The sequence below is a fragment of the Beta vulgaris genome, chromosome 8 (assembly GCF_026745355.1).
Source record: "Beta vulgaris subsp. vulgaris cultivar EL10 chromosome 8, EL10.2, whole genome shotgun sequence".
Lineage (NCBI taxonomy): Eukaryota > Viridiplantae > Streptophyta > Magnoliopsida > Caryophyllales > Amaranthaceae > Beta > Beta vulgaris.
The window spans coordinates 36,701,835-36,725,087 of NC_079209.1; the positions used below are offsets into that span (position 1 = coordinate 36,701,835).

General features: G+C 37.5%; 1 protein-coding gene across 2 annotated transcripts; it reads left to right on the forward strand.

The window, feature by feature from the left end:
• Nucleotides 1-4,429: 4,429 nt before the first annotated feature.
• Nucleotides 4,430-13,588, forward strand: LOC104901384 (cell division cycle protein 48 homolog). 2 transcript variants are annotated; one of them, XM_010688950.4, is made up of 9 exons: nt 4,430-4,589; nt 4,746-4,911; nt 6,661-6,889; nt 9,967-10,733; nt 10,826-11,047; nt 11,265-11,336; nt 11,416-11,697; nt 12,291-12,650; nt 13,087-13,588. In XM_010688950.4, exons 1-9 carry the CDS (start codon nt 4,564-4,566, stop codon nt 13,375-13,377), a joined length of 2,415 nt encoding a protein of 804 aa, XP_010687252.1. In that variant the 5' UTR covers nt 4,430-4,563; the 3' UTR covers nt 13,378-13,588. The 2 variants fall into 2 exon arrangements, with proteins under 2 accessions (XP_010687252.1, XP_048490167.1); XM_048634210.2 differs by lacking the exons at nt 4,430-4,589; nt 4,746-4,911; nt 6,661-6,889 and adding an exon at nt 7,842-7,881.
• Nucleotides 13,589-23,253: the final 9,665 nt, after the last annotated feature.

Here is a 23,253-nt window from a genome sequence, read left to right on the forward strand (position 1 = left end):
GGTACGAAAAGAGATTATTTTATTAATGTTTTGAAGTACTAATTTGAAGTACTTAATATATGATCTTTATGTTTTAGATGGCAAGACTTCACCAAACCGCAAGAAAAAGGACAGCGAGGAAACTCAGTGGCACTCGCTCTGCTTCACCTTACTTGATTCGCATGAGATATGAGAGGATACTTGTGATTATGTCCATCGTTTGGACTTGGCTATTGAAAGCTACCATTTCAATGATTTATATGGAGATTTTGACTTTTGCACTCCTGAAAAGAAAGCTTATGTTTTGTTGACAACCCTACCTGAGCGAGGACCATTAAGAGCAATCAAAAGAAAATACAGTGATGTTTATGTTAATGAGACACCTAACTTTGAGAGGTACACGCATAAAGGATCGTGGTTTCTGACTATTGAGTATCTACGAAGGGTTATGATTGATGCTATCGAAGAATACCATTACAATCTCAATTTAAATGGCTCTAGTTCTGATGGAGGAGAGGCCGATAGAAGCCCTACCCTTACCCACCCTCAGTCTGATATGGAGGATGAATAGCCTATGGAGGAAGAAGAGCCTATGGGAGATGATGATGACCTTTAGGTTTTCTTTTATTTTATTTTAATATGTGTAATAAGGTTTATACAACCAGTAGCTGCTATGTTGAACAATGATGTTATGATTGAATGATTTAAATAAAGTTGTTTACATTTTCTAAGTTGTGTTCTTAGCTCAACTTATATGATTGTGTCTCATCATTATACTTTACATAAATAATAAATGGAGGTCACCCCATTGTTTTCTCTTTTCTAGGTAGCTTATGCCATTTAACGTCTATACTCGTTCACGTTCACGCCAAAACATAAGCTTGTCATATAGTGGTTTTATGGACGGTTCTTTTATGACTATCGATTATCGATCTACTTATATGTCATATTTCAAGCCTATGCCTGATATGTACAATTGTTCTCCATATTATGGTCCGCGAATTATAGCTGATAAGGGGATAGAGCGTGGAGTTGGACGTCCGAGGTCCACTCGAATGAAAAATGAAATGGATGCAGTAGTTAGGCCCGACAAATACTGCTATATTATTTATCAGGTTCCGGGACATAACAAGCAAAGATGCCCTAATAAGAACGATGAAGGAACATCTGGGTAAATTTGTTTCCATTACAAACATGAATTTATATTATCATATTCACTAAGACATAATGTATTGTTATTATCATAGTCGCTTTGTTTTTTCCATTGTGTTACTAACTTATAATTTTTTTGTTCTTAGGTCTGATGGCACAATTCATCTTTCCCGGTCCCACTGATCGCAACGTTCTCACCCTCTAGGACAAGCATTGGAGTGAGAATGCCTTGAGGGGAATAACGGACACAATATTATCGTGTTGGTTGCATCATCATAGTCTCATTCTTGACTGGGAGGTTCACGATAGGATTCTTCGGTATGTTGAGCGTGCTGATTTTGCTCAGCATCCATCATTTGGAAGGGGATGTTTGGAGATCGATCGACCAATTCTAACGTAGTGGAGCGATGGAGGCAGGAGACACATACCTTTCATTTGACTGTCGGGGAGGCGATTACTTTAGAAGATGTCGTTGTTATCCTTGGACTTAGAGTGCACGGGCTACCTATTACTAGTTCAGGTGAGGGTAATTGGGCTACAGTCGTGCACGAGTTGTTATGGATTTGGCCCACCACTCCGGAGAACAAGCCCAAAGTTCTCCAGGGTTCGTCTTTAAGGTTGACATGGCTTCAGCTTAAGTTTTTCTTGTTGCCAAACAATGCTGACGAGGAGACGGCTTAGAGATTCACACGAGCTTACATTCTTGTCTTTATGGGGTCCATTCTTTTTGCTGACAAGAGTGGAGATACAGTCCAGGTAATTTATCTTCCGATCTTGGTTGATCTGGACGTAGCGGGGACATATAGTTGGGGTAGTGCGACCCTTGCATACTTGTATCGACAGCTACGTTAGGCATCAAAGAGGGGTGCGAGGGAGTTAGGTGGATATGTGTTGTTGTTACAGCTTTGTGCATGGAGCGCATACACATCGACAGGCCTGAGATTTCGAGGGTGGGGGATCCACCTCCATAGTCTGACGACCGTGTTCCTGTTTTAGGCTCCCAGCATGTTCCGGGGGTTGACCCCTTAGCTGTCAAGTAATATGCACTGTCTCACATTTGTTACCGTTATTTATTTAATGTCATTTTCTAAAAGGATAATAATGTATATATCTTTTCAGTTGGCTTTGGGTACACCTCACCAGGTCCCACTTAGCAAGTGAGCTTTCTTACTACAGGGATGCACTTGACCATCAGACAAATGAGCAGGTAGATATGGTCTCACATGCCTAACTTATATACATTAGTAGATCTCTCTCACATGCCTAATATTTTTGCAACCTTCTTTCTTTGTAGATGACTTGGCAGCCGTATACGGAGGCGAGACTCACGTTGTTACCTGCTATATGTCGAGCTGATCTACATGTATGGCGCACATTGGCTCCACTTATTTGTTTCGACATTGTGGAGTTTCATTTTCCTGATTGAGTTATGTGCCAGTTTGGATTCAAGCAAATGATTCCAGCACCTTGTGATACGAGCAAATTCCTTCATGGCATAGATCGGAGGTCGACGAACAAGAATTATTCGCTCAGACATCGACCTTACATAGCGCAGTGAGGTGAGCGCGAGAGACGTATTGTTCAGGGTACTCCGTTTAGCAGTCGTACTCATGTCATAGAGGAGTATATGATATAGTATCGTTGCATCACGAGGTTGCACATGACGGATCCATTGAGGCGACCTCCTTCTACACATTATCAGCCTACATCTGCAGATATAGTACTGGTAAGTCACATGATTTGTATTTATACTTTTATTTATTTTTGAAACTACTTAATGTATATTTTTTATTCTATGCAGGCACATAATTTATCTGATGTTGCTCATATGTGCAGTACTACATTGGAGGTTGTTGAGTCTGTATGCGCACACATTGTAGACTATGAGGGGCTCGTGTATTAACGTTGTTGGTCGGGCTAGACATGGCCACATCTTACAGGGCGTGCCTATTTATGCTGCATATACATCAACTTCTATATCTTCTATGGCCACCACCCATACATCTACTACGATACCTTTGCTTTTGCCTCCACTCTGTCAGAGGACATATCAATGACATTTTGCCACGACTCCGTCTTCCCTTGATGCCATTGCGGAGTCTAATGAGTCCACACCTAGTTCATTTAGACCTACACAAAAGAAGAAGAGGGAGGCTTAACACTTTCATTTATTATTTGTATAGTTAGTTAGCTAACGCTATGTTACATTTTAGACTATGTTTGTGATTGATATATCATTTTCTTAATCTTTCTTCATCATTAAAATTTTTTTTGGTTAAATCTAAATTTGCATGAACTTGGTGTTTGGTGATTGATATGTGGATAAACTTGATGTTGTTGGATGATTGGAGAGATTTAGTGCTGGAATTGCAGGTTACAGAGCTTATTTTGAAATGTTTCTGGCATTTTGGCCAGTTATAGGAAAGCAACACTGGCTGGGGCTTGTGTGCATCTAAACTGCTACTTCGAGTAGCGTTTCATATACACCGGGTAGGGCTGATTAACAGATCAGGTTGGGTCGTGTTCGGGTTAATAATAAACGGGTTGAACATGTCCCAACCAAACCTAACCTGTTTATTAAACGAGTTGCAAAACTCAACCTTGACCCGATCTGTTTATTGGACGAGTTATCCATATAACCTGTTTAACTCATTTACATATTTATTACTACTAAATTTTTATTAAAATTTATTAATTTTCAACAATAACTTCACATAAAAGTATGCACGATTAGATTTTCTTTTGAATTTTTGTGTTCTACAATTAGTATTTTTGAAATTTTCACCAACTTTAACACAACTTGTTAGGAAATTTGTATTTTAATGAGTTAAACAGGTCAAAGCAGGTTAATTTCGGGTTGAAAATCTCAACCTTAACCTAACACATTTGATTAAATGGGTAAATCTTATCAACCCATTTACTCAAATGGGTTAAAAATCTCAACTCAAACCCGCTTATTTCAAGTCGGGTTCGGGTTTGGTAAACGGGTTGGGTCAGTTTTTCACAGTCCTAATACCGGGGCTGCATTTGCTGCCCACAACGGGACTTCAGGTAGTGGTTTACTCTACTTAACCGCTACTTTGAGTAGCGGTTAATTTTAAAGTGAACCGCTACTTTGACTAGCGGTTTATTTTGACGAAAACGAATTTTTTTTTTCTCGTGAGCTGTTCTACGTAGACGGTACCTATATAATTTAATTTATTCTTTGACGAATGTGAGGAATTAATACCCATTTTAATATTATTCAATGAAAAAATTCCTGCAAAACAAATTCTTCAAAAGTTTTTTTTTTGATATATAATAGAGATAAAAAGCACAGATCTGACCTCAATTCTTCCTTTCTTCTTTCAAGTAGACCATTCTCTCTCCGCTCTTCTTCTGCACGCTTCTCCCTCTGCTAAACTCTGCTGCACCAACCTTCAACAACCAAATATGGCTGATAATGCTGAATCATCCGAGTAAGTTTTTCTTCATCAAAGATCTCGAATTTCTATTTGATGTCACGCTTAACTTAACCAATTAATTTTTACCAATTATTTGTGATCCAATATTTTGATTCGATTTTGAATCGCCTTTACTCAATATTTATGTTTTTTCTTGTCAAATTTTGACAGTAAGGGCTCAAAAAGAGATTACAGTACTGCAATTCTTGAGCGCAAGAAGTCTCCAAATCGATTGGTTGTCGATGAAGCCGTTAATGATGACAATTCAGTTGTTTCTATGCATCCTGACACCATGGAAAAACTTCAGCTCTTTCGTGGTGATACTGTTTTAGTCAAGGTATAATTTTATAATCGATGTGTTGTGTTATCTGCTTGTTGTTTCCAATTTGTTTGGGTTCTTGAAAATTGTGTGTTTTCAAGTTGTTTTGGATAGAGATTTTATGTAAGGATTTATCCCGTTTTGCTAATGGCAGCGGGATCTCTGATATCATATGATCAATCAGGGTACCATTGAGAGATTTTTAGGTCTACATAAGTATATGTGATTTTGGCTGCTGGTAAGTCTGAGATGTTTTTGCTCTTTACTTAAGAGTTTGATTGTTCTCATGTGAAGTGGAAGATTTTGCTATAAACCATTTAAAATAAGGAAAAGGAAAGTAAGATTCACATACTCATGTAGGGAGACTTGTGGTTGACATAATCAAGGAAGTTTGTGTAGTTGACCTTGGGGATATTGTGTCCAGAAGCTATTTATGGCGTGCAGATTAGACCCTTTCTTTGAGATAGGGGAATATTAGGTTGAGGAATCATATTGAGTTTTTTTTTGAGTAAATGGAGACTTGGTTGGTGACAGCTTATGTAATGGGAGTGTTTGGTTAGGTGTATTATGGAAAGGGTAAGGGAATCATTACTTGATTCCCTTACTTGTTGTTTGTTTACTTCATTTAATGAAACCTTTTACCCTCTTCTTACCGGCTTACCCCCAAAGTCCTCTACTCTCTTACCCCCACCCCCCCTAAGGTTTCACTTACCCTTTCTTTGACTCACATTGAACATTTCCTTGATCACCCAACCAATCACCACCAAACCACCCAACCATCACCATCTGAACGCCCAACCACCACCACATGACCACCCAACGACCACCGCATAACACCTCGTCGCCTCCAAACCATCGTTCACCCAAAAACCACCTCTCCATCCACCACCGTTCACCACAAACCCTAGAAAAAATGGGAGAAGTGATGCTCTGCAAAGGACTGCCTCGTCAGTGACGGCAGCAAGTAGCGGAGGGGGAGGAGGTGATGCAGGGAAGGGGAGCGAGAGGAAGCGGCAACCAAACGAGTCGGGAAGGAGAGAGGGAGGAGTGCGGGACGCGATGGGAAGGGGAGGGGGAGGGGCGACGGCGAGTTGGAAGGGGGAGGGGCTACAATGAGTCAGGAAGGGTGGGGGACGGTCTGTGGCACGCAGTGCTACTGGGGTGGGTAGGGGGTGGCGGGGGCACTACAAGGGAGAGAAAAACGGGTGGTGCTATGGTGGAAGAAAGGTAGGAGGAGGAAGAAAGAGAAATGACCTTGTATCAACCAAACACCAATTAACATCTAAGGGTTTTCCTTTCCTTTCCCTTACTAGCCCTTTCTTGATTCCATTCCCTTTATCCCATGACAACCAAATCCCCCCTGAGTTTGTTTTGGCGATACATGTTTGGAATTTCCAAGCACCATTACAAATTGATGAAAAAATCTTAATAGATGTTATGATCATGTTCAGCTGAAAAGTATGGATAAGTGATCTTGTTTGATTGTGTAAAAGTGTAAGCTTTTTAATTGTCTCTTTTTACAGTTTATTAGAGGGAAAAATGATGTTTTTTGACCTTCCAATCGTTCTTTATGTGGCACATATGGTTTCAGTATTCTGCAGGTCATTCATCTAAGTTGGATGTTGGGTTCACTAAGTGTTCAATTTTCTTTTCCTGTAATCATGCTAGGAGAGCTAAAATTGTTTTAGACTTGCTATTTTGACTTACTAATGCAACTGTATATATTGAAGTCTGATTGTTGTGGTTTTTGTGGGGAAAAATTTCTAGGGAAAGAAAAGGAAAGACACAATCTGCATTGCCCTTGCTGACGAGACTTGTGAAGAACCAAAGATTAGGATGAACAAGGTTGTGAGATCTAATTTAAGGGTTCGTCTTGGTGACGTGGTCTCTGTCCACCAATGTCCTGATGTGAAATATGGGAAACGTGTCCATATTCTTCCTATTGATGATACCATTGAGGGTGTCACTGGAAATCTGTTTGATGCATACCTTAAACGTGAGTATTCATTTTATATTGCACTGAATTTTGCTATATTACTGAGTAAGCTGGATATGCAAGACATTATCTTAACATGTTGTCAAGATCTTTGTGTAAATTTCTGCACTTTAGGTATATATGAAACTTTTTTATTCCAACTATACAAGACTCTGTATTTGCAGCCCCGCCTTATGTTAGTACTTTCTAAGATTTTAGTAAAGTTTATATATTTTTTAACTTGTGATTAAATGATAATGTTAAGCAAATGGGGAAGGTCGAGTTGTTCCAGGTAAAGCTCTGGTGGTTAGGTGTGTCATGGAAAGGATGTGATGGAGAGAAGAGGTTTATATAAGTGAGCGGTTCACTGGTTGGCATTTCTATTTCAACTTTACACTTGTGACATGTGTTTCAAATTGTATGTGACAGATGAGAGCTGACTTGTGATGCGATTGAATTGCTTTAGGCCTTTTGTGTTCAGCTAGTTGAGCTTAGTTGCTGCTGTATACCTGTCTCTGACTAATTGTAGAACTTCTATTATACTTCCTTCGTTTTATTATACTTGCATCATCTTCCTTTACGGAAGCAGCATAATACTTGCACCATTACTTAAATTAAGCTGTCACTAAGGACTGATTTATGTTGAATAGGCCTTGTTGCTTTGTTGTATACATAAAAATTTGAAGTTGCAGGGAGCTATCAAGCACGGGTATGCCAGTTGAGTGCTGTATCCGGTACCGGGTTCGAGTCGGGTACGGTACAGGTACGGGGTGGATTCATACCCAAACCGTACCTGAGATGGTGGGTACGTGGGCTTTTGACAAGGACGACAGTCATATTTAAGTTTTTATTTGGAATACCGTTTCTGTTGATCTTACATACTCATGATGATTTTTTTGGAAGATTTTGCAGTTTTGATTGAAGATAGGTTGCTTAAGTGTGAACTTGTTATAACTGGAATTCTGAGTTAAGGAGCTTTTACTAGAACATGAAATTCGTTTCCTACTATATAGGTCAATATTCCTTTATACTTCCTCCTGCTCTATTATTGTTGCAACATCACCCCTTGGAACATAATCTAAGAAAGTGATGCGAGGAAGAGAGATAGAGATACATAAAAAGTGGGACCCATGTGATAGGAGAAGGATACAGAGAAGATATCACCATAGTACTTAATATGAACTTCCGTATAAGGAAAGCCTTGCAATCAAAAAAGAACGAAGGAAGTATATAGCTGTTCTAGTACCGGTATTGGACATTTCCTCTGTTCTTTTAGATTGATTTTTTTTTTCCAAAATACCATTGTAGGGAAGATAACGGGATATTGTTTGAGTGTTCGTTGACTAGTCTGCTCTCCTTATGAGTCTTTAAGGGAGTGTTTGTACATTCTTTTCCAATGAATGGTGCTAGCTTGATGACGTATGAGCTTAACTTGTTTTCCTTTAATATGTAACCCCTTGAGTCTACAGGTGGTTTAGAGCATCATTTTGATCCAGCATGGTTTGATGAATAATAGGACACTAATGTGTGAGGCTGTATGGCGGACTGTTCTTAGATTATAACTTTGTTCCGTAGAGTTGCTTTTGGCACGGTTATTAATATTTCCTCTAAGTGTTCGATTAATTTTGGAAGTTGTAGATAAAAAATAAGGGGAAATGTTGGGATAAAGTGAGGGAAGTAGAAAGAAAAAGTCAGAAAAAGTGGATAGAGAGAAACGAAAGACTTTGCCTATCACCTAACTTATTAGCCTATTTGGTGAAAGTGGGAAGAGAGAATGTCACACAAGGAATCAGCTGATTGTTTTGGGAGACTTTGTGAAAGTAACTATGCGAGTATTTTTGGACAAAGGGAGTATATTGGAGCTAGCACATCAGTTAAACAATTGTATCATTGTATGGATCTATATATGTTCTGATAATGACGGTTGTAGTAGTTTTAAGGTAACAGTGCTACAGTGGTGGATTGAGCAAGCAACTTAATGTTAGTGCTATGTCACACTTTCCAGTCATTGAAGCGTGAATTGCTAAATTGGAGATTGTCCACTTCATCATTGAGTTTCAAGCATGGAATTAAAACTCTCCCGTTCCGTTACAGAACGGCCGTTCTATAACGGATTTTGGATTTGCCGTTCCGCGAAATCCCGTTACGGAACGCCATAATAAAATTCACGTACTTCTCGGCGCGTTATCCGTTCCGTAACGCGAACTCGCCGCGTTAGAACGATTTTATCCCCGTTACATCCGTTCTTTTCAAACATTGGCCAAATTTTTTTTTATGATTTAATTATATAGTTGAGGAAACATGATATTCTATTAGATTTGATTATATTATGTTCTAATAATGCTTCATAAACTTAAAAAATGCAATGCAAATAAGGTTAAAACATATTAATGTGAATTTTTTACAAAAATTCACGCCGCGTCGGCCGCGAAACGTTCTATTTCGCCGTTACAAGCCGTTCCCGCGACAACGCGACCGTTCCCGCGAACGCGACCGCGGGCGCGTTTTTTTTCCCTGGTTTCAAGAGATCTGGACATAATTTTCTTAAAACTCCCAATGCCCTATAAGAGTTAATAGTTGTTGTATTTGTGTTGGTTCCTTTCTCCTATTAAAAACTAATCCTCACCAAACATAATTAAAATTTGCAACCTCCCTTTTTATTTCTTGCTTCTCATTGTTTGGGATGTTGGAGTAATTACAGATTTTGTGAAGACATTGAATGGTACAATGACCAAAATCTTGCTCTCTTTTATTTGTACTCTAAAACATCAGCTTATGAGCTAATAATTGAAAATTCTGAAATATTAAGTGCTAAAGAACTTGGAGAATCGGCTTTCACAGTAATGATTCATAGAACAAGCTTTGGTAATGGATGATAATTGATGATGCAGTAAGTCAGTAACACAAGTACATAACTGTTCGTGGCTACAACTGATATGTGTTTTATTTTATCAAATGCATTTGATAGAATCCTTATCACATAATGGCAAGTTGAAAATCTTTGATGTAGCCGCTTTTAATTATAGATCGGACTTGCTTTGATAATATGTAATCATTTCCAGCGTGTTTAATTGCTGGTTTTTTTGTGGGCTTTTCAGCATATTTTCTTGAAGCGTACCGGCCACTGAGGAAAGGAGACCTTTTTCTTGTGAGAGGGGGGATGAGAAGTGTCGAATTTAAGGTTATTGAGACTGATCCTCCTGAATATTGTGTGGTTGCCCCGGATACTGAAATTTATTGTGAGGGTGAGCCAGTTAAACGAGAAGATGAGAATCGATTAGATGAGGTTGGTTATGATGATGTTGGTGGTGTGAGGAAACAGATGGCCCAGATTAGGGAGCTGGTAGAACTTCCGTTAAGACACCCACAGTTGTTTAAATCTATTGGTGTGAAGCCACCTAAGGGAATTTTGCTTTATGGACCTCCTGGGTCAGGAAAGACTTTGATAGCACGAGCTGTGGCAAATGAAACTGGTGCATTCTTCTTTTGTATCAATGGGCCAGAGATCATGTCAAAATTGGCGGGGGAAAGTGAAAGCAATCTTAGGAAAGCTTTCGAGGAAGCTGAGAAGAACGCGCCATCCATCATTTTTATTGATGAAATTGATTCAATTGCTCCCAAGCGAGAGAAAACCAATGGAGAGGTGGAGAGGCGTATTGTTTCCCAGCTATTGACTCTTATGGATGGGCTTAAATCACGAGCACATGTTATTGTTATGGGTGCTACTAATCGTCCAAACAGCATTGACCCTGCACTAAGAAGGTTTGGTCGATTTGACAGAGAAATAGATATTGGTGTTCCAGATGAAGTAGGGAGACTTGAGATTCTACGCATTCACACAAAAAACATGAAGCTTTCTGATGATGTATGGACCTCTCTTTCCTCCTTTTAGGAAATTGATCGATGATATTCACTGCTTTGATATTTTGTTTAATCGAGTTTCTTTTCATCAAACAGGTTGATTTGGAAAGAATATCCAAGGACACACATGGTTATGTTGGTGCTGATCTAGCTGCCTTATGTACTGAAGCTGCACTTCAATGTATCAGAGAGAAGATGGATGTAATTGATCTGGAAGATGAGACTATTGATGCTGAGATCCTTAACTCCATGGCTGTTTCAAATGAACACTTCCAGACTGCTCTTGGACAGAGCAATCCATCTGCTCTGCGTGAAACGGTTAGTTCATGTTACGGTTTTAATATTAAGTTCCTATTCTGTTAATGATATGAAGGACTCATACTGCTGTCATGTGAATTTTTAGTATTTATTTGTAATCTTCATACATATATGAAATGTGAATTTAAGATAGTGTTTAGGACATATGCAATCTTTTATTTTTGTATGAAATTGATGTGCATATCTTATTGTTGATTATGACTGTTTGGTATGTCAGGTTGTTGAAGTTCCGAATGTCTCTTGGGAGGACATTGGTGGCCTTGAAAATGTCAAAAGGGAACTTCAAGAGGTGCTACCATTTCCCTGTAATTGTCCCCGCCTTTCTGCTCTACACTGTGAACTGAACACTTCCTCTTTTTCTATTGCAGACTGTTCAATATCCTGTGGAGCATCCTGAGAAATTCGAAAAATTTGGGATGTCTCCTTCTAAGGGAGTTCTATTTTATGGACCTCCTGGATGTGGAAAGACTTTGCTGGCGAAGGCTATTGCCAATGAGTGTCAGGCTAACTTCATTAGTGTGAAAGGTCCTGAATTGCTAACAATGTGGTTTGGTGAGAGTGAGGCTAATGTTCGAGAGATTTTTGACAAGGCCCGCCAGTCAGCTCCATGTGTTCTATTCTTTGATGAGCTTGATTCAATTGCAACTCAGGTGTAGACTCATACCTATTTGGCTGAATTCATCTTAGTATTTTTCCATGCTCATTGATATCATCTTGTGTCTTGGTGTTGCGTCTAGGCTAATAATCATTAAGTTTTTTATCCGTGGCCTTAAAGTGGTTTGAATAAATATGCTGAAAGCTTAGGTTGGCATGTCTGTTGAGTTTTGAATGAATAGAAAATGTCATTCAAAGAGGGAAAAGTCTGAAAGCATATTGATGTCACAGCGTGAAACAAATTAACACAAGCTCTAAATGTCCTAAATTATAATTTGATTCAAACTCAGCTTTAATTTTTCCACATTTCTGTACGCTATCTATATGTGCTGTTAGTTTTTGGGGCACTTGGTTTGTCATTGTTTGAATTGCAATATGTTTTTCTTTATTGTAAGTTACCAATCTAAATCCCGAATTCCCAATTATTCTGCTTCTGTAACTAGTTGAGTTTACCATTGGTCTATCATGATGTCTCAAACATACCTTCTATTAATGTTATTTATGGCACTTGCCATCTACGTTTGAGTGATTTGTTTTAGTTTCATTAATTTGGCTGATTGCAAGTGTGGTCTGTGGGTGTCTTATGCAGAGGGGAGGCAGTGTTGGCGATGCAGGTGGCGCTGCTGACAGGGTTTTGAACCAACTTTTGACAGAAATGGATGGCATGTCTGCCAAAAAGACTGTTTTCATAATTGGAGCCACAAATAGACCTGATATTATTGATTCAGCTCTTCTGAGACCAGGGCGTCTTGATCAACTCATTTATATTCCTCTTCCAGATGAGGATTCCCGTTATTCCATATTTAAGGCTGCCTTGAGGAAATCACCTATTGCCAAAGATGTTGATATCAGAGCACTTGCAAAGTACACTCAGGGATTTAGTGGTGCAGATATCACTGAAATATGTCAGCGGGCTTGCAAATATGCCATCAGAGAAAACATTGAGAAGGCAAGTATTTTACTTTGGCAGAAGGGATATTAACGGTTCATCTCCCGTTTTCCTGTTTTCAAAGTAGCACTTTGCTTATGTTTCCACTGTTAATCTGTTAGTGCTTTTTAAGCATTTGATCACATTTAAATTTGTAGTAGTCTTTTCGTCATTGGTGGGAGTAGGAATTTTGTGTGGTGAATTGATGAGTTGATTCTCAAGCTTCTTGACTGGGTTGTGATTATTCACAAGAGTTTTAGTAGAGACGGAATGGAGGGAGATGTAGTTACGGAGGAAGTGAGTTCAACTTCTAACAAAGCGATCTGAGTTTTTGGATTAGGGAGTTTGATTTTATTTATTTTATTAAAAAGTACATAACTTTCTGTTCTTTAGACAATCACCTTTATTTAAGAAAACAAAAGAAACAACATAAAGTTCTTTTTTTTAATGTAAACAGGATATTGAAAGAGAGAGAAGGGGAAGAGATAACCCTGAGGCCATGGAGGAGGATGTGGAGGATGAGGTTGCTGAAATCAAGGCTGCACATTTTGAAGAATCTATGAAATATGCCCGCAGAAGTGTCAGCGATGCTGATATTCGCAAGTATCAGGCCTTTGCTCAGACTTTGCAGCAGTCAAGAGGGTTTGGCAGTGAGTTCCGTTTCTCCAATACATCCACTGGGACTGCAGGTACAGATACTTTTGCTGCGTCTGCTGGTGGAGCTGATGAAGATGACCTCTATAGCTAGATTCTCTTTGGCTTTCATTTTTATTTCATCCGACCAATGTATTATTTAAGAGGATGTGGTTGCTTCCTCTGTTAAGGAGTTGTTGCTCATAAGTTGATCTCCTTGCCCTCATTTGCCTGTAAAATCCTGATGTTGGATTTGGTTGCCCGGAGCAGCTAATGTGAATCATCATAAATTAGTCAATATTTAGACATGCTACTTTTACCTGTCATTCTGCATTTCTATTTGTGTTTTGTTTCCCTTTCTTATCCATCGTACCCCAGTACTAAGACAAATGTTAGAGCCTTAATCTCATTAAAATAGTGTCAATGTTTGAGTAAGGTACGGACCGTCGCAAATGAATGGTTATGTTGGATAATGGAGCACTGTTCACTTTCTTTAGTTGGTGTGAACTAGCATACTACAAATATGCAAATTTGTAAATTTTGGTGTCAGAATTGTGCAAACCTTATTCTTCTGTCCTTTGCTCTTTCATTCAAGGAAATATTCGTAAGAATGATCCAGACTAGACTTGTCTTCCACTAATCACTCTATTTTGATTTGCTGAGCTGGTTTTTATGGAGTTATATAGCATGTTTTAATTAATCGGCTTTCATAGTTTCTAAAGACGAGCTTATTTGCATCCTTTCCATCTCACAAGTTATTTCATCAACTGCTGAAAACATCGTTCCCTCCCTTTCTTTTCAGAGCCTTCTCTGGTGAAGTTTATGATTTTTGTAGACGATCTTTTTCATCATTGATTTATGCAACAAATCAAAAATTGCCGAAAATTTTCCCTCCTTTAATCCATTTCCAATTTGACATCCTTTTCTTTGGCTTTTTTATTTATTAATTTTAATTGAATTAACCTCTTTTTTGACAATTGAAATTCTTGTAGAATAAAAATTTATACTGAAGTATAATGTTTGATTTTTGGATTTTGAATCTGATATCATTTTCTAAACGTTAAACCAAAAATTAAAAAGCTTATGATATTTTCAAAGTTGAATGTCTCGATTATGTGGGCATTAAACTAGTTCTCAAGCGTTTGAACATCTTCTTCAATTGATGATCAAGTTTTTTTTTCCAGATAAGGTCAAAGTATATAAGTAAATTCCTCATTTAGTTGTGATGTGAGAGAAGTTCAATATTTGCAAATGACGGTCTTCACCTCTATACAAGGACTTGGCTGAGTTTGTCTCATGACATAGAACACCCAACCAAAAAATGAAAATGCAGGAGATTGAAGTTAATTGAACAGCTGTACCAAGTCGTGGAGAAAATCGCGACAATAAGACCACCTTTGTAGGCAGTGGCGGATGTAGGAATTCAATCATATGGGTGTGGAGCCATTCAAAAATAATTTTGTTTAATGACCCTTTGATGATGTTCGGTATGGTAGGTGTTCTTATTAAGCAATATTATGACTAACCTATACTATCCCACATTTTGTGTTACTATTTGAGTGCCACTTATTCTAATAGGTTGATTAGAATGTCTTTTTAAATTTTACCTAAAAATTGGTGGATCATAGTAATATTACTAACCAATAGAATAAGGTGTCACACAAGTGGACAAAAAGTGGGAAATTGTTTATCTTACTAGTTTGTATGTGTTGTATTATAGAGAGATTTTTAAGCAAGATTGGAGAGTATGCTCTTGTTATTGTGTTCTTCACTTTCTCCCGCGAAGTGCGGTAATATATAGTCCTAGGTGAATAATTCACCCGGTGATACATATTACTGCATAACTGCAGTGAAGTGTCTAATCATGGAAGACAAAATACGGCGCCGTTTTTATCCGTTCACTGTTTACATAGAATATTACAACACTCCCCCTTGAACAGAACTTAAAACATATATTACGGGTGACAACTGCCTCATTAAAAACTTTACATTTGAAAAACCCTAATGGGATAAAAACAAATATAAAGGAAAAGAGTACAGTTGGGCTTTGATATGCTATATGCTTTTCTGCCTCGTTAAAACCTTGCCAAGAAAAACCCTATGGGATAAAAACTTGGATGAAGGAAAAAGAGTACAGTTCATATAGCGCTTCCCCTCAATTTAACGTATATCTCGAAGGCGACGCAGACCAGTTAGGTGTACAAGCTCTTGGAATTGCTTTGCTGGTAATGCCTTTGTGAGTAGGTCGGCTAAATTGTCGCATGATTGAACTTGTGTGACATTAATTGTTCCTTCCTTCTCCAAATCGTGGGTGGAAAAGAATTTAGGATCGATATGCTTTGTTCAGTCACCTTTGATATAGCCTTCTTTAATTTGTGCAATGCAAGTGGTATTATCTTCATGGATTATAGTTGGACCTTCTTGTGTCTCTTTGATACCACTTTCCCTGAGTATGTGATGGGTCAAAGATCTCAACCATACACATTCTCTACCAGCTTCATAAAGTGCGATTAATTCAGCTTGATTTGATGAAGTAGATGTTAGAGTCTGTTTTGTTGATTTCCAAGAGATTGTTGTATTTCCATAGCTAAAAAATAACCTTTTGCGATTTTGCCTTGACTGGATCTGACAGGTAACCTGCTCGCATATCCTACAAGGGTAGGATTTCCGTCTCGTGGATAGAATAATCCCATATCCGTTGTCCCGCGTATATAGGGAGTAAGTGTTTCACTCCACTCCAGTGCCTGTTTGTAGGTTCGGAGCTGTATCTAGCTAATAAATTGACCGAGAATGCAATGTCTGGTCTAGTATTGATGGCTAAGTACATTAAGGCTCCAATGGCACTTAGGTATGGTACTTCGGGACCGAGTATATCCTCCCTTCTTCCACGAGGGGGAAAGGATCTTCATCAATTTTTAAGCGACGAACAACATAGGTGAACTCAATGGATGTGATTTGTCCATATAAACCTTTTTAGCACTTTCTCGCTAATTGGATTGGTGAACAAGGATTCCATCCTTTAGGTGTTCAATTTGTAACCAGACAAAATTTGGTCTTTCCAAGATCTTTCATCTCGAATTCCTTCATCATGCATTTAGCAGGTTTCTTCAATTTCATCGGGTGTCCCGATGATATTTAAGTCATCAACATATACGCAATTATAACAAACCATTTTCGGTTTGTTTATGAAGACAATGGACAAATTTGGTCTTCTTGTAGCCTCGATTCATGAGGTATTCACTAAGACGGTTATACCACATCCTTCCAGATTGTTTTAAACCGTAAGTGATTTTTTCAATTTTATGGAATGTAGCTTTCGAGATTTTGACCTCAAGGATTCAGGTAGTTCAAGTCCTTCTGGGAGACTCATGTAGATATCAGTGTCAAGTGACCCATATAGATATGCTGTCACGACATCCATTGTTTGTCGTGACTCGTGACATCATATCTATATTTGCAAATGACGGTCTTCACCTCTAAAGTGTCACACAAGTGGAAAAAGGTAGGAAATTATTTGTCTTATGACATAGAACACCCAACCAAAAAATGAAAGTGCGGGAGATTGGAGTTAATTGAACAGTTGTACCAAGTCGTGGAGATAATCGCGACAACAAGACCACCTTTGTAGGCGGTGGCGGATCTAGGAATTCAATCATATGGGTTCGGAGCCATTCAAATTATAATTTTGTTTAATGACCCTTTGATGATGTTTCATATGGTACGTGTTCTTATTAAGCAATATGATGACTAACCTATACTATCCCACATTTTGTGTTACTATTTGAGTGCCGCTTATTCTAATAGGTTGATTAGAATGTCTTTTTAAATTTTAACTAAAAATTGATGGATCATAGTAATATTACTAACCAATAGAATAAAGTGTCACACAAGTGGACAAAAAGTGGGAAATTGTTTATCTTACTAGTTTTTATGATGTATTTCCTCTGTATTTTTTTATCTTTCCTACTTTGACTTTGCACGTTTGCCAATGCACTTATTCTACATTAAATATCTCTCATTACATATTAGTAAAAATTATAATGATTGAATATTAATAAAGTACTCATTGAGACGAATCAAACAAGACCCCACATGACTATATTTTTTTTTTATATATTGAGAAAAATTTAAAAGATTCTCTCTAATTGTGAATAGTGTCAAGATTCTAAGTGAGAAAGATAAAGAAATACAGAGGGAGTAGTTCTTTTCTCCCATATTTTTTTGAGAAGCAAATCTTGAGTTTCCTAGTGCCACAGAGGATGTAATTGCTTCGAATTTTTGCTTGAGTAATAATACTATCTAACTGCTCTCTTACTTCAAAAAAAATATTGATTGTCTGATTTCTACTAAGGGGACGTTTGGTTTGTAGGTTGGTACGGGTTTGGAATCAGGAATCAAATAAGGGTGGTATGGGGTTGGAACTTGATTCCTAATACCATGTGCTTGGTTCAGTTTTGGAATCAAAATGATCCCCATACCTAGTGTTTGGTTTAAAATATCTATGGAATCAAGAATGAAATTAAGTTTATTTTATTTTTGTCTTATGTCTTGTTTTAAATAAATCAATTGTGATACTATGCAATAATTCTAATCTTTTCCTTTTTTTAGACTTCTTTTAATTATCTAGAATCATTATCGTAAAATTTTAAAATACTAGAAAATTACAGCATATAATCCAAATACTACAAAGGTTCACAACTACTGGACAAATCATTGAATTGTCTACTAATTTAACACTTTCTCCACTTCTAAGGAAATACGTTCCTAGTGATTTTTCTTTTTACAATTGGCCAATGTATACAAGAACATAGCTACTATCTCTTCGAAGCTCATATTTCGAGTACCTCGTAATCAACCAATATCCCTAACCATCTCACAAAGTACACTAAAGGTGTCTATTCATTCGGAATTTACTCCTACAAGCAACATCACTATCCTTGATCAATGCATTCAAATTATCTAATCTACGACGCTTTTTAATCGGTGTTTAGGTGTATTTTACGTAGATTTACACCTATACTACGTAGCATTAGATACATGATAATTGCAGTGTTAATAATAACCAATAAAGTCACAAGTAGCTCTCTTTATCTCCTCCTCCTTCTCAAGAATAATCCATATACCTCCATTATTTCTATATTTGATCACATATTCAAAAGTAGTTGTGAGTATTCACTTTAATAAAATGACGATGATAAGAATAAATCTGAAATTCTAAAAGACAGATAGTCATATATTACTAAATCTTGTACTTAGAATTGTCACATAATATATATGAGACTAATAATATAACCAAGTTATCAACAAATATCACCAATAAATAGTGTAGAGCACTTATTATTCTGTCAAAAAAAAATAGCACCAATATCAAGACCTAATTAACACACAAGAAGTAATATAGAGCATAAATATAGAGCACTCACCATAAATACATAGCACTAATACCACCATATTCAACACATCATCAATACACCATATCACATAGTTCCAAACTCCCAATACATAAAATTAAAAAATTCATTCCTTATACCAAAAAATTTCTACACTTTCATTTGTTTAAGTAATAAATAAATACAATAATCATTAGGCTATGAAAAAAAGAACTGCAGGGAAGAAGAAGAATCTGAGTAGTAACAAGATCTTCTTCCAACTTTTGAATGCTCATCTTTTTCCAATCTTCTAATACATGTCTCAATAATCGAAACTACAAAAATCAGGATATACAAGAAGAATCTTTAAGAAATTATAATCTAAGAATTATAAAGTTCGAAAATCAGATTGTATGGCAAAACCCAAGGGATCATATTATGTGATGATAATCAAACTAGTTCAGGCCACTCGACAGTACAAGCTAAGAGAGAATAATGACTGAATACTTGGAGTTCAGACCACTCGACAATATGCAGGGAAGAAGAAGAACCAATGCTTTCTTCTCTTTTTTATTTCTGTGCAGCAAGATGTTTTATATATCTTAAATAATTAATGATACCTAGCGTTGGTATGAGCCAAACCCACCACCATCATGGATTTCTAAACCTCATGCCTCATGGGTTTAAGGTATTGGTTTTGGGTTTAAGGTATTGGTTTTAAAATTAAAATTTTACTAATCAAACACTAGTTATACGTTTTAGCCCATTCTAAACACATACCTCGCTCATACCTATATTTTGTGAACTAAACACCCCCTTAAAGATCTTGAAGTATTGTAGTTTCATAAGTTGCTTATTTCTATTACTTCCCCCGTTTCATAATATTTGCAGCACTTTTCATTTAGGGATGTTTCAAAATAAATGCAACATTTTTTTCTTTCCTTATCTGGTAAGTTTTGGGAAGTGAAAAGACAATATTAACTTTACTTTATAAAATGAGTTTTGATTACCTACACTAATCTAAATGAATTAAATTAATTTTGGCCTCCACCCATTTAACTTCCAGCCACCACCACCCTCTTAACTTCTTCTCTTCTTCCACAACCCACAACCCAACTTCCACAACCCACAACCCAACTTCCAAAACCCACAACCCAACTTCCACAACCAACAACCACGACTACCAGCCATCACACCTTCATCCCTCGCTCCCTCGCTGACCACTAGCCAACCCTCCTCCATCCTCTCCCTCATTGACCACTAGCCAACCCTCCTCCTCCCTATCTCCTTCGCCGACCACCAACCAACCAACATCAACACAAAGTGGGGATGTTATCGGATGATGCTGCTGTGAAAAAGCTATTTTATGTCTCCTGCGAACTCCTCCATCTTCATCTTCATTTTCTTTATCATGCAATCTCCTTTGTCTCCACGAAGATTCTTTCTCTCTCCTTCGATCTTGTTCATTGCAATTTTTTTTTTGTTTTGTTTAGGGTTAGATCTATCTTTCCTATACTATTTTCACGAAGATTCTCTCTCTCCTTCGATCTTTAAATGTTCTGTATGAAGATCTTGGTGAATGTTCGTGATTTTTGCTCACATACAAGCATTGGGTATTTGGGTAGATATCTTTGAAACTTTGTTTGAACAAGTATTGAATGTTTCTGGGTTGTTTACTTTGATTCTCTGTGATGAATAAATTTGAATTATAATGTTGGGTTGTAATGGTGGTAACATGGTAGTTGTGGTGATGGTGTTAGCAGGGTGGTGGCAAGATGGTTGTGGTGGTGGTGTTGGCAAGGTGGTTGTGGCGGTGGTGTTGGGGTTGGCGGGGTGGTTGTGGCGGTGGTGTTGGGGTTGGCGGGGTGGTTGTGGCGATAATGTTGGCGGGTGGCGGGATGGTTATGGTGGTGATGATGGTGGTGGCGAGATGGTTATTGTGGTGGTGTTGGCGGGGTGTTATGGCGATGGTGTTGGCGAGGTGGTTTTGGTGGTGATGTTGGCGGGGTGGTGGCGGTTGGCGGTGGCAGGGTGTTGATGGTGGATCCTAGGTGTTGATATAATGTATTAGTTGTATTATTAGTTAGTCTAATCAGATCGTACCTTCCCATCTAATTGTACACTAAGAAAAATTGCCTCGGAGTCCGCAATTTGAAAAATGTTGCATATAATATGAAATGGAGGAAGTATATTAATCATCCCCTAATCATGTTCATCCCTAGATTAGTTATAATATTCATATTTTTATGTTTAGATTTTATGATTAGTGAGTATTTTTCTATCTAGTGTAAGGATGAAAGTATGAATTAAGACTCCCATGTATATTAATGTAATTGCGATGATCTGAAGATGATTATGCACTGATCTTGGTTTTTGAGAATAGATATTGATCACATTTATGCTTTGGTATTTTGATTACAAATATTCTTAATCGAATTGTAAACTTTTTTATCATCTCCATGAATCAACTTAATTTCTAGTCCAAGATATTGGGTAGAAATTAAGGGGATCCTTTTATTAGGAATTGTAATCCCCCGTAAATTTATGAATTTTATAAATATATTCTAATGTATAGTTATTTATATTTAAATATGTTTTAATATTTAAATGATTTAAATCTTCAAAGGTTGACTATTTGAAAGTCAAAGGAATTATTCTAATAAATTAAGGAAGTTAAAATATTTTGTCTAGACATGTTTTGAAAAATATTTGAAAAGCTTAAGACACTTTTTTGATTTGGAAAACGATTTCTAAGTGGGTATGAGGAACCCAAACACTTTTTGGATTAGGAAAAGGACTCCTAATTGGATATGGAGAATCAAAACACTAATTTCATTAATCATTAAACTCTAATTGAGCCCAATTACCTTTTCCTAAGCCCACAACTGATGATTCTTTAAGTTTTATATTTCAAAAGTATTTTGGAAAATAGAGGATTGTCCTGGTGTTACAGGGGTTCTCTATACTTATTGGATCTCTTAATCAATTGACTAAAGACCATTCGAGAGAGAATTTAGTTGATTGATTAATCGATTATTCTTGAGGACCATTGACACGGTCGTTGCACGTGCCAAATTAAATACCTAACTTAGCCTAATATAGGGTAAGAAAGGGTCGAATCCACAAGGAAGCAAAGATTAATCAAGGGTTGAATGTGATTTAGCGAGCTAAGCCTATTTTTGGGGGTTTTTGAAATTAGTGAACAACTAAGAAATTAGGAACTAAGAAGCTAACAAATAGATTAAATAATACGAATTAAACTATATTAAAAGGACACTAGGAATAGGGGATTCACGAGCTAACAAATTATCAACCAAATCGTCAAGCCAAGGGGATTCAATAGGGTCGATTAGGGGACTCGATCACTCAAATGCTTCCCAATCACTCTCTCGAGCTAATTAGGAGGACTTAATCAACCGATTTTACCTATTCTTATGGTAAAATCGGTTAATCAAGTATTTCCACAACTCATAGTGATCCAAACGAGGTCCTAGGGAGTCAAACACCTATTCTCATGGTGAAGCCAACCTATAATCTAGCTAAAGGTCTATCTAAGATTTCATTTCTCAATCCTTCACCTTAGATTTCCACAACAAGTTCAAATGGTGATCAATAAATAAACAAGGCAATCAAATTAGTTAGACAACACAATCTCACCCAAAGTACACCCCCAAGCTTGACTTTTAAGGCCAACTCATGGTTAGCAAGGTCATCCCCTTCCCCTAGCTACTAATCTACTCACTAGCCATGGAAAGGGATAAATAAAAAGCTTGAACCAACAATGGTGAAACAATAATGGTGAAAATCATATCTAATAAACTAATCATCAACTAATTACTACTAATCAATACCAAAGCAAGATAAAACAAACATAAAAGCAGATAAGAGAAAAGATAGAAGAAATACTCAAAGATGGATGATATTCAAATGCAAAACTCCATTGAAATAGCTTAAATAACCCACATTCAAAAGTTTAGATATAGTTTCTCTCTCTAGGTTCTACTTCTCTCTCTGAAACTCTCTCTCATTAGAACTAATTATATTTTTCAGGAAATTAAAACTCCCCTTGAGAATTATTACAAAATTGGTTTTATACCCCGTAGAAATAAGGGCAAAGTTGTAAAACACGAAATAAAAAGAATCGGGATCTGGGCATTGGAGCGCCCGCTCCTGCCAATATGGAGCGCCCGCTCCAGTGCTTGGAGCGACCGCTCCTGCACCGCTCCAGGGCCGCTCCAACTTTATGCCAGCCTCATTCGACGACGGAGCGCCCGCTCCTCTGTTTGGAGCTTCTTCCTTGCATATCTCTGCTTCAAAACACTCCAAGAACACATTAGGGGGGGGGGGGATAGAATGCACATGCATATGAAATGACCTATATGCAACCTAATAGTATGCAAATGAACTAAAACTAAATGCTAAACATGAGAGTATGAGAAAAGATGAGATGGAAAAGGGAAAGAAAAAGGAAACTAAATGGCCTAAAATGAATCTAAATGATCTAAACTAAATGCAAATAAGTGAACCTAAAGTCCACTTATCAACCATTCGAGAGTGCACTCGAGTATTTAAGAGAAAAACCAAACCCTGCGTAATTATCGCCTTTAAATCAGAATTACATT

Bases quoted from the DNA above. Each gene is read 5' to 3' on its own strand.
- LOC104901384 (XM_010688950.4), top strand. From the start codon at position 4,564: ATGGCTGATAATGCTGAATCATCCGA. The intron at 6,890-9,966 runs GTGAGTATTCAT...TGGGCTTTTCAG, and splicing joins GTTTGATGCATACCTTAAAC to CATATTTTCTTGAAGCGTAC. The intron at 11,048-11,264 runs GTTAGTTCATGT...TTGGTATGTCAG, and splicing joins CATCTGCTCTGCGTGAAACG to GTTGTTGAAGTTCCGAATGT.